The 12,707-nt window shown below is 39.2% G+C and overlaps 1 protein-coding gene across 1 annotated transcript; it reads right to left on the reverse strand.

Moving 5' to 3' along the window:
* Positions 1-630: 630 nt before the first annotated feature.
* cyb561d1 (cytochrome b561 family, member D1) lies at positions 631-7,936 on the reverse strand. The gene is made up of 4 exons (XM_074689690.1): positions 7,455-7,936; positions 6,972-7,165; positions 6,153-6,190; positions 631-3,639 (listed from the first exon to the last, which is right to left on the reverse strand). The coding sequence occupies exons 2-4, from the start codon at positions 7,126-7,128 to the stop codon at positions 3,130-3,132; spliced, it is 705 nt and encodes a 234-aa protein (XP_074545791.1). The 5' UTR covers positions 7,129-7,165; positions 7,455-7,936; the 3' UTR covers positions 631-3,129.
* Positions 7,937-12,707: the final 4,771 nt, after the last annotated feature.

Consider the following 12,707-nt stretch of genomic DNA (forward strand, 5'->3'; position numbering starts at 1 on the left):
CACAACCCAAAAATAACCTTACCCTAACTGTATCCACAACCCTAAATGAACCCTCACCCTTACCCTAATCACAACCCTCATTTAACCCCTTACTACATCCCTAATCTAACCCTTACCCTAACCCTAACTGTATCCACAACCTTACCCTAACCACAACCCTCAATTAACCCTAACCCTATCCACAACCCTAATTTAACCCTAACCCTATCCACAACCCTAATTTAACCCTAACCCTAACCACAACCCTAATTTAACCCTAACCCTAACCCTATCCACAACCCTTACCCTAACCCTTACCCCAACCCTAACCCCAACTCAACCCTAACCCTAACCCTAAATTAACCCTAACCCTTTCTTTATCCACAACCCTATCCCTATCCCTAACCCAACCTTAAACCTCACCCTAACCCCAACCCTAAACCCTACAGGACAAAAGGCACAAAACAAAAAAAACAACTCAGAGCCAACATTTTCTCAAAGTTTGTAAAATGAACTACTTGTAAAGTCAACATGTAGTCCAAAGTATGTCACAGTTCATTCTTACATAGTATTAATATTATGCTTATCAATCTTACAGTTATGAGACAGTTGTCACACCCGGCAGGGGTCTGTGATATAAAATGTTTGAGCTCCTGTCTTAACAGAAAAAACAACCCTGTAGTTTTTCATGTGTTTATTTCTGAAGGTTCACAGGCAGCAAAAACAGATCGCAGAAATACTAACTCACACCTCACATTCTGATTTCCTCAGCCACACTCTGAGCTGTTCTTACATAAAGGTCCTGAGAATAAAAGGTCTGCTTGTATGCATGTTGGGAAATAATTAACATTTAGTCAGATGGAAACTAGTTCTTAAGTTCACGTGAGCTTCAATCAAATTCATGCTAAATTTTATTCATACAACAATGATTTATCTGGAGAAATTTGTTGTTTTAGCAGAACGAGCTCTGGATCAGTTTTATCCATGATAACTGAAGAAGATTAAAGAGATGCTAGTGCTCATCTTGACTTCAATTCTGAATTTTCCGATAAAATAGCAAACTTGTGCTTCAATGTTAGAATTTGGTATTGAATCTTATCTGTGAGTTTTTATGTAGTTTTACAGTGAAGTATGACAAAAAAACCATGCAAATTTAATCAGAAAGATAAAATGAAAGTTAACCTGCAGAGAATTCAATCATGCTTTTGTAACTCAGATCTTTGGAGGAATTGTCGGATGATTATCTTACTTGAAGAAATTTTGACCCTTTTTCCAAAGCAGTTAATGTTAAGTTGTGCAATTTTTTAACACAAAGTAAACGAAAACACCAAGAGTACAGAAGGAAGACAAAAGCAGAAAGGGGTCACATATGCACAGACATGATATAATAGCATTTCACAATCAGGTGATCCATGAAGCTTTTCACATGTCTTCATGCTTCTCCATCCAATCACCAAAACTGGATACCTGGTCCGCTGTTCTCCTTTATAAACATGTTGACTGAACCCTAATGCAAATAAGCTACATGTTTGCACCCCTTAATAGACAAAAAAATACAATCTAAAAATATCAGAAAAGGAAAAATAAATAATATACAGACTGTAATATATCCATCAACAGCACCATCATAGCTGATAGCAACCAGCAGGAGGCGCTTCATCATGAAACAGTCTCTGTGCGCTCTGTGAGACTTCAGCTGCTCATGTAGTGCAAATGTTCCCACAGAGGAAACACAAGTTCAGAAACACAAACAAGCCCTCAGTAGTTTTCAAAAGAAGCTAACCACTGTGTGTGTGTCAGCTGCTTCATGTGTGAACATGTTCAGAGTGTTCTGCATAGTAACATAAGTAGTGCTCCACTGATATGTTGACCAAATTTATCAGACCGTATTCTGAATATGTCTGTACGAGGCTCGAGTCACACCTGGACCCAGAAGCTTGCATTACGTTCAGCTCTGTCTAAAGCACATGATGCAGGTTTGAACCAGAATCTACTTACACAGTAAAATAATATTAAATAATCCTCTAACTAAGTCAGTTTTTTTATGACAGCAGTCCTCTGACTGCTTTCCCAAAGTCATGTCAAAGCATAATCTGTACACAGTCAACAAAGGACGGTCAGTTTTCATCCAAGCAGCGAAGAATAAAAAACATGAGATCAGTAAGTGTAATCTCAGATGTTTTTCAGCAGTAATGTAAATGTGATAAGGTTCTTTATGAATCCCTTTGTGCTCCTCACTTCAGTCAGAACAAGAGAACATCATAAAGGCATTCATTTTTAAAGCTGCACTTCATCTACTGGCCACTCTGTGCTGGCTTTAGTTAGAGACTGTGCATAAGAAGTGGATGAAGCCCAAAAGCACAGAGGTAAAAATTAACACCAACGCAGAGAGGTGTATAGGCTCTGTCCTCAGGAGTAACAAAAAACAGCAAAACTCCGGAGCTTTAAGATCCTGGGAACAAAGTTCTTAGTAGTGTTCTTTAGATGGCCAGCAGGGGGCGGCTGTACTTGTTCTATTGAATGAAACTACACGTAGAAACTTACCCTTCTTCACAATTACTACTTTGGAAAACATTTTTAGCTAAATTCTTAGTGTTGAGACTTCCATGAGACATCAGGCTGTTTTTTATATAAATAAAGATTTCAGCCTGGGTGAAATGTGTTATAGCAGATTCAACATTCATTCATTTATTGCAATTAAGTTTGCCCTTAGGAGTCCTGCGTTTGTTTTATAAGTACATTTGTTAAAAGCCTGTTTGTGCAACTTTAAATTAATGTAAAGATCTGATAACTACAGAAACACCATGCTAGCTAAAGAAGCCCTAGCCTAGCTTAGCTAGCACAAGATGATTTCAAGCTCCACCCTCCTAGTCTTACCCAATAACTCCTGAGTCTAAAAACGTAGCATGGAAACGACCCTGATGCTGAGTATAACAAAGGATAATATCGCCGTGGCAACCTCCACTTCTTCCACACAGTCAGTGACTTTGAGCAGACCCCTCACTCTGTCAGGTTTACTGGCTTCAGTAACTGAGGAGTTGTAGTCCATGTTCTCCTCTATTATTTTGTCCTGTGAGGCAGCTTTAGTGAAGGACTCTGGCCTGGAGGTGAATCCAGTATGTCCGCTGAGCGCCTCCTGTTATGTGCTTCCTAGCTGGTGATCTTCTTGCGAGGCAGGTAGGCATTAGTGATCTGGTTCATCACCACCAGGGCGGGGAAGAGGGGCAGCAGCAGAAAGGCCCACCAGGCGACTCCTCTGACTGTGGCCTGGAACCAGTCTGAGAACATGGCCGACACCACGGTGACCGTGGCCAGCAGGTAAACCACCAGGCCACATGTGGCGTGGTACAGCTTCAATCTAGGCGGGGAGGAGGGGGAGAGACGCAGCAGCTTTGGGAACTTCACACAGATACCGAACCCCGCCTGGAGTACGGTGGCTGCCAGGGTGCTGATGCCCAGGGTGCTGTGCCAGCTGACCAAGTGGGGGAGCTCTGACACGTTTTTACTGGCCACCATGAAGCCCAGCCCGGTGGCCGCCACGATCAGAACCAGAGCTTGACAGAACCAGTGGAGACAGACTTTATTCTTCCGAGATTTGCAGCAGAAAGGTGATCCTTCAGCCGAGAAGAGGAGGATGCCTTCAGTCAGACAGAAGCAGTACTGCAGGAGGAGAGGACACACACAGTCAGGATTCTCATCTTATTTCACAATTGTTTTCTCTCTTCTCCCCACATCTCCAGTCTCTTTACAGCTGTCCTCTCTTGAGAAGGACAAATGCTTTAAGAAGAATCTTCTCAAGCAAACAAAAAATAAAAACAAAAAGAGAAAAAGAGAAAAACCCATGCCAGATGTGTGTTAGTCTGCATGCTTCTTGTGGAAACAAGACATTTTCTCTCTTGGGTGAGATGGTATCAATTCTTTATCCCAAACTGAACGTAAACTCTGGGCTAAGCATTTTCTCAGGATCACTATCCATCCACTCATCTTTCTGCAGCTGTAGAAAGGAGAGAATGACTCATCAAAGTAAACATACGGCAGCCTGCTGCTGCACATATTTTAGGCACTATGGTCCCTGTCCATGCGTACGATGACAGACAAGCGGCAGAAACAACTGACTACGATTTAGTGTTATGTGTTACATTTCTGACTTCTCAGATAATTCCAGTTTTCTGATTCAAATTTGGGAATAAAAATATGAAATAAGATCAAAACTCTTTACTCATGTTCGAAATGTGGAAGTGAAGTAAAATCTCTGAAGTACAAAGAATCAGAGTCAAAGCAGTTCATGGTGCTGGGCGGTTTTCTCCTTTTCATGACAGATGGTCTAATAAGTTTACGATCTGTACTTCCTTCATGGGTGTAGCACCCTGCAAACCAAGATAATAAACTATGGTATGGTATTAACACCAATGTTTTTATATTGTAAATCTTTTTTTTTTCTTTGTACATTTATTTGATAAATCTCGAAAAATTATGACTTTATTCTAATATATTTACAACTTCATTCTCGTAAATTTATGAGATTAAGCTGTTAAATTATACTTTCTTCTTTTTTAAACATGGCCCTATTTCTCCGCTGTATAACAGTGCATGTAAATTTATTTGCCTTCAGAAAACAACAGTGGTGTAACACAAATCATGTAGATGCAGGGTATCAAAAGCTGCAGCATAGATTAAAAGATAAAGCCTCACACTTTTTAAAAGCCACACAATGTTGAATAACCATAATTTACTATACATGTAATATCTCTAAGGAGACAGTAACAGTGTTTTTGTCGCACTTAAAGTTTAAATCAAGACTTCCCTAATCTTGGGGCGCAGATGGCTCTGCGGTCTAGGTTGCACCCCCATGAGGTTTGCCCTCAAACGGGTTCAACTTCAGCCTGTGGCCTGTTTCCCATATGTCACTCTCCACTTTAGCCTCCTTTCCTACTCTACACAACATGGTTCTCCAACTCCTACCCTGGAGGGCCGAAAGGGTGCAGGTTTTCTTTCCAACCAAAAACTCCACCAGGCATACAATTCATTTCACTGATTACCTCACATTCAAGCAGAGAGCGGGGACTAATCAGTGAAATTAGCAGGGATCTCCAACTCCTATAGGTATAGGAGGTATAGGAGTTGGAGATCCCTGCTCTACACTATACTGTCCTTTCTCATCAAAGGCATGAAAAGCTCAAAAAAGTCTTAAAAAAAAGAAAACAGACTTCCCTGTTTTTTTTTCTAAAGTTAAACTTTTTATTTTGGCATTCATCTTTGAATATTAATCAAAAAAACTCCTTTTATATTAAAATGAGCAGCAACTGATTTTAATGTTTTCAGCAAACTTTCTGCTAATGGTCTGAAATATGTATTGTGCCATCCTAAGCTCAGTGTGTGTGTATGAGTGTGTGTGTGTGTGTGTGTGTAATAACAAAGCAATGAGTCATTAACAGGCTTGCATTGGAAAGAGAAAAAAGGGCAAATCAATCAAAAGTTTGCTGCTCAAAATAAAGTCTCTGTATCTGACAGGGAAAGGCATTGATGTGTGGACAGCTCCTCATCACGGCTGACACGCTGTGATGACTGACTGATGGATCACGCCTCACCACCGTGGCGGAGAAAGCCCGACACACAAAGTGCCTGAAGCCGCTCTGACAAACTGGCCAGTCCGTAACACAATAGCTGAGGCAGCTAGTTAGCATTAGCACTCCTCCCAACCTTCCTATCTATTATTCACAGTGGAAAGAAGACAGACACACAATGACCACAGAGCCTGAATGCCTCACCCACAAACAGTCAGAGGAGTTAATGTTCAACAGGACAAATACTGATCAGGTGTGTCTGTTTGATTTCTATATGTCAGAACTACTTTTAATATCTGGAACAATAACCAAGTAACCGCAAAGTCCAGCATCCATAAAGAATGCATCAGGAGAAGCCAGAAACTCAGCAGGAGAAGGAAGTGAATCTTTAATGTATTCAAATTTTGATCTACTTTACTGCATTGTGACTCTGATGGTAGACATAATCATGGAATATTTGTTGGAAAGATTTGTCAGGTTAAACCCACAGTTATCATCATTTTTAAGGATTATAGTGATCTGAAATTAACACACAACTCGGGGGCTTGTGCAGCTTTTGTGGTATTCAATAACGTGCATGTGTGTGTGTGTGTAGCTTTGTAAACTTACTGCAACAGACATACACACTGGATGCCAGGAAAAAAGACCTGGAACAAAAAAAGAAAACAGGTCAGCATCTAAAATAACCTGAAGTTTTCCAAGTAAACGTGTTAGTTTCACAAAAACATTGGTTTCCATATCAGAGCAAGTCTTCACTGAGCTACTTTAACTTTTTTATCGTGTATAGAACTGAAAAAATACAACAGTGTGTCGGATATCAGTTACTGTAAACACATTTTCCAAATTGTAATATAATCAACTATACTGTGTTATTGATGATCACTTCAAAAAAATATAAAGACACTAAAAAATCTTACAAGAGAGTTATAGAAATGTACTTTTACTTTAATAAAAACACAGAATATTAAAACACTGATGCATTAACTTCCCCTTAACTCAGCTTCAGAAGTCGTTAATGTTTTCATCAGATCACTAGACTGAAGTGGCTAACACTATTTACTACACATCTTTGTTACGCAGAAGGTTGTCTAGATCTAGATTTTAATTGGTGAATACTCCATGCACACTAGGAACTATACTTAAATCGTAATAACAAATTTGACCAAAATGATTTAAAATTTAATGGACAACAGAAGTTGACATCCATGATTCCTTCATATTAGAAACCCTTTCCACACAGCTAATGGCTACATGGAGAGGATATTTGAAATTACGTCCTATTTGTATTTGCTTAACAAGCAACAATAAACACTGGAGCCCCAGAAGTACACTAGCCAACTTAAAACTGAGACAGTTTCCACTTGATTCACGGAGCTTAATTTTTTTGTAGTTGCATTTATCTAAACTTAGTAATAAAAGTACACTCACTGGTTCCGGGTCTGGACAGCAGGGAGATGATGATGGTCAGACCCACTCCGGTGACATGAGCCGCTATCACCGCCACTCTCCGCAGCCACACATAGAGCCAGAAGTCCCGCATCCCAAGCCCCTCTCCCACCGGGCTGTATTCCACATCAGACGGCATGCTGCTCAACTGCCCACCGCTACACCTGCCGGGCTACCTGCACACGCCCCGCGTGAGGGTAAAAGGCGCGGTCAAACGGAAGAACAAGGCACATGCGCTGTAGAAACTTAACACGGTTTCCATGATGATTTTGTAAGAAAGTGAGAGCTGCCCTGAGAGGCACCGGACAAATAAACACCACCTGTACCTGCCTATACGCACCAAATAAAACAAACTTCCGGTTTACGCCTTTTCAAAATACTTCTCCAAATAATTTCTCTCAACCCAGTGGTAACAAGGAAGAATGAGTAAATGCGGTAAAATGTGTTAGCAGGATTTATAGTTACCTTTTAATATCCATACTTGGCCATTAGTTCCCATTGTTTATCCCTCTCAGCTTTCAGTTTAGAAATCCATGTTTGGTACTTTATTTTACTTTGAATAAAGAAAATCCGATTGATTTCCGGTAGTAGTATTTTTTATTTCTAAATACTTTATGAAACAAATTTAGAGACCGTTTTATCTCAGTGGGGAAAATAAAATTCAACAGTAGATTACAAACTGTTTTCCAACGAGTTTAATGCAAAAACGTCAAGCGTCCGTTTGACTCTCCTCCAATGGTTACGCACGCGCTCTGACAGGATTTGTCCGTTCACCATTTGTTGGTTTGTTGTGGTAAAATAAAATACATTCCCTTCTCAAAATAAAACCTCTATTCCGTTTGTGGAGATCCAACTGGCTCTGTGATTTATCCAAAATGACCTGAGACTGCTCGTCTCCAACTTCTCCTGCTAATAGTCCATGTTTTCATTAGACTTCCTGGTTGACGACAGAGATTATGACAGCAGCGGGATGACCCTCCTCCATTTCCTCCCCCTTCCAGCCTGTCCCCGTTCGGTGTCACTCATGAATTTTAACTTCTGGAAATTACACAGAGGATTGAATCTTTGTTTTTCAGTATTTAATGTACCCTCAAAATCAATGGTTTGACATGACCCACATTTTATGTTTTGTTTTTTTCTCTCTGCTACTTGTACAAAAATACGTTATTCTCTAGAATGCCATTTATCTCCTCTAAACTCCATACGTTTGATCATTTCTATTTTCTATCATTAATGTTATAATTTCACATCCAGGGATGGAACTAGAGGAGCGGTCACAAGTGGCCCTGACCCTTCCTGAACCTGGGTGGCCACCCGAAGTGAAACACCAAAAATAACTGCCTTTTTTGTTTTACCAGAGGTGAAACCTGTGATGAAGTCACAATCTTTTCATTTAGAATTTTTTTTTATACCACTTAGCTTATTTAGAAACATTTAATTTTTAAATCCTTATTTTGATATGGGCTCATGAATAGTTTTTCTGTCTCCTGAAAATGACAATGGCACTTTGACTTTTTTGTGGTTGTTAATGGTTGTTAAAATAGTTAAATTTAAGTAATGAGTCACAAGTAACATTAAAAACTGTAAGCAATTATAAAGGTGAATGTTAGATTGAAATAACTACTATCAAAACTGATAAACTAGAAAAGCACTCAGAGAGCGCAGACATCCGCCTAGGATATTGTGATTGTCACGCAACACTGAAGTCCTACTTTAATGTTGTACTCCCTTTCAGCAGACTGTCTGCTACAATTTGCTGTTAGTAACAGGTTTGTACAATAATTTTTTACCTGACAGTTGAAAATTATGATGACCCAGTACATATTTCATATTCCAGATCTTAGTATCCAGAATATTGCCAGGATCTGGATCATACTTTTACATCTGTTAGAAATTATGGTGACCTTTTCTTGTATTGTACAGCAAAGCGATCTGACCATTTATGGTGGAGTTATATACACAGATGGTGAAACTGGCTCTATCTCACAATGATAAAGAATCCTTTAAAAAAAAGTCCTGGATCCAGATGGTTGATCCGGATCACCTCCAAAACTTTATCACTTTTTCCTTATCCCATTTTGAACATTTCCTGATAATTTCATCAAGATCTGTTTGTTACTTTTTGAGTTATGTTGTTCACAGACAAAAAAACTATCCCAAAAACAAACTCCTTGGTGGAGGTAATAAATTGAAAGATAGGTAAGGTAAATATGATACCAATCTTTAAAATAAGTTGTCAATCTGTGAAAAACTCCAACAATAACAGTCATGCAAAAATATGTCATGCCACAACACTTTACAAGCTCCTGTTTCCTGTTTTAAAACCTGGTGGTGGGAAAAAAAAATCTAAAATGAACTAATGCTTTTTCATTGAAAAATTAAAAAAATGCAGTTTCAACTTCTGATATGTTGTCCAGGCACCTTTTTTAAGCAAATCTGTCTACCTGAATTCGTTGAACGTTTCTTCATCCTAGCTCCAAATAGAAGTCATGACGTATCATGCTGTTTAAGATACTTGAACATACTTTTCATACTAAACCAGGGTGACATTGTAACTTAAGTTAAACTAGGGGTCAAAATTTTTCCAGAGAGAGATTCCGTATATTGGGAATTTTTAGGATGAAACTAGAAAGCAATTTCTGAAGAAATTGCGCTGTGAATGCAGAATGCTGAAGCAGCTTGAGCTGAACTGCTAATGCAGAATGCTGAACATGGATGACTGAAGATATGTCTGAAAATGGCTGAATGAAGTCTTAAATAACTCACGCTGAAATGCTAATGCAGAGTACCGAACATGAATGACTGAAGATTTGTCTTAAAATGGTTGAATGAAGTCTTTAAAAGCTTGTGCTCAACTGCTAATGTAGAATGCTGAACATGAATGACTGAGGATACATCCGAAAATTGTGTAAAGAACTCCTGAAAATATTGCGCTCAACTGCTAATGCAGAATGCTGAATTAGCCTGCCATGAACTCTTGGATGAAAGGAAATGAATGGACGAGTAAATGGAATGGATGAATGAATTTAAAGTTGAAATGGTTGCCTCTATTCAAAAATTAAAGGAATTAATTAAATTTTATAGAACATTTATGGAAATAATGACCTGACTGAGGGAAAATGCAAGTCAGATATCTTAAACGCTGTTAAAATGTAATCCTGTGTGTTCTGTGTGTGTTTTTAATCATGTAAGCCTGTCAGCTGAGGCCCATCTGAAGCCAGATGTTGCCATGGTGATCATTGTTTACCAACTGCCATCAGAGAGCTGGTGGAGTCTGTTGATTCCCAACACATTCCCTTTGAAATCCGGGTGTAAAGGTGCTTGCAATTCTGACAAAAAGAATGATCATGAAGCGTGAAACAGTGTAATCGTAAATTGGATTTAAAAGTTTGAATGGCTAAATCAATTCAAGAATTAGAGTGAGGAATTTAAATTTAAAGAAAAAAATCTAGGAAAATAAAGAGCTGAATCAGGGAAATGGAAGTCAAATGCTGTTAAAGTTTGATACTTTCTGCCCTGTGTGTGTGTGTGTGTGTGTGTGTGTGTACGTGTGTGTGTGTGTGTGTGTGTGTGTGTGTGTGTGTGTGTGTGTGTGTGTGTGTGTGTGTGTGTTCAATCATGTAAACCTGTCTGCTGAGGCTTATCTGAAGCCAGATTTTACATTGGTGATCACTGATAAATAAACACACACATGCGTGTCTTTGTTCCTGGATGTTTTGATAAGTTAAAATAAACAGCTGCATGAGATCAAAGGTTTCCACGGAGACGGAGAGGGTGCAGGTGCAGGTGCACAACTTTGCCCTTGTTACTGTAATCTTCTGAAGATTTTGTGGCAAAGCAAGAGTCCGAATCTCCTGTCACCTTGCCAAAACCATGAGGGCTTGAATAAAAACTAGAAAAGCAATTTCTGAAGAAATTGCGCTGTGAATGCAGAATGCTGAAGCAGCTTGCGCTGAACTGCTAATGCAGAATGCTGAACATGGATGACCGAAGATATGTCTGAAAATGGCTGAATGAAGTCTTAAATAACTCACGCTGAAATGCTAATGCAGAGTACCGAACATGAATGACTGAAGATTTGTCTTAAAATGGTTGAATGAAGTCTTTAAAAGCTTGTGCTCAACTGCTAATGTAGAATGCTGAACATGAATGACTGAGGATACATCCGAAAATTGTGTAAAGAACTCCTGAAAATATTGCGCTCAACTGCTAATGCAGAATGCTGAATTAGCCTGCCATGAACTCTTGGATGAAAGGAAATGAATGGACGAGTAAATGGAATGGATGAATGAATTTAAAGTTGAAATGGTTGCCTCTATTCAAAAATTAAAGGAATTAATTAAATTTTATAGAACATTTATGGAAATAATGACCTGACTGAGGGAAAATGCAAGTCAGATATCTTAAACGCTGTTAAAATGTAATCCTGTGTGTTCTGTGTGTGTTTTTAATCATGTAAGCCTGTCAGCTGAGGCCCATCTGAAGCCAGATGTTGCCATGGTGATCATTGTTTACCAACTGCCATCAGAGAGCTGGTGGAGTCTGTTGATTCCCAACACATTCCCTTTGAAATCCGGGTGTAAAGGTGCTTGCAATTCTGACAAAAAGAATGATCATGAAGCGTGAAACAGTGTAATCGTAAATTGGATTTAAAAGTTTGAATGGCTAAATCAATTCAAGAATTAGAGTGAGGAATTTAAATTTAAAGAAAAAAATCTAGGAAAATAAAGAGCTGAATCAGGGAAATGGAAGTCAAATGCTGTTAAAGTTTGATACTTTCTGCCCTGTGTGTGTGTGTGTGTGTGTGTGTGTGTACGTGTGTGTGTGTGTGTGTGTGTGTGTGTGTGTGTGTGTGTGTGTGTGTGTGTGTGTGTGTGTGTGTGTTCAATCATGTAAACCTGTCTGCTGAGGCTTATCTGAAGCCAGATTTTACATTGGTGATCACTGATAAATAAACACACACATGCGTGTCTTTGTTCCTGGATGTTTTGATAAGTTAAAATAAACAGCTGCATGAGATCAAAGGTTTCCACGGAGACGGAGAGGGTGCAGGTGCAGGTGCACAACTTTGCCCTTGTTACTGTAATCTTCTGAAGATTTTGTGGCAAAGCAAGAGTCCGAATCTCCTGTCACCTTGCCAAAACCGTGAGGGCTAGAATAAAAATGAACACACCGTAGGAATCCTGAGACCCAGAGGAAGCTGTCCGTCTAAATTTCATGCATGAAGGTCAAGAACTGGACCCATTAGAGTGATAGATAGATGAGGGAAATTTGACTGATCTCTGAGTAAACCCCTCAGGAATTAACATGGAGGTATATGGTTTTTTTTTTTAACTTCTCATGACAGTTGGCCATTTTGTGAAAAAGTGCTCCATGCTTTTGCTTTAAAAACCACTTTGTCAGACGCAGGACAAGCCTACCTACGTTTTGACATATAATATGCCTATGTGGGGCAAAAATTGTGACAAAGAGAGCAGTTTTCGCAGAAATTTTCCAGGTTTCGTTTCCCCCTCTCCCCACTGAAATGCATCATGACCTTTGAAGGGTCATTGTGAAGAAACTATGAATGCTAGGAAACATTTGAAACCCACTAATTGAAGCCAAAAGATAGCTGAATATTTTGAAGTTTGAATGGAGTTTGTAGCTGAATGTATGACTGAATGAGGAGGGTTTGAAGCAGGCTGAAAAAATGTCCTGAAGGGAGAAAATTTTGAAAAA

The sequence above is a fragment of the Halichoeres trimaculatus genome, unplaced genomic scaffold, assembly GCF_033239565.1.
Source record: "Halichoeres trimaculatus isolate MK-OKI-2021-1 unplaced genomic scaffold, fHalTri1.1 fHalTri1_scaffold_1, whole genome shotgun sequence".
NCBI classification, from domain to species: Eukaryota; Metazoa; Chordata; class Actinopteri; order Labriformes; family Labridae; genus Halichoeres; species Halichoeres trimaculatus.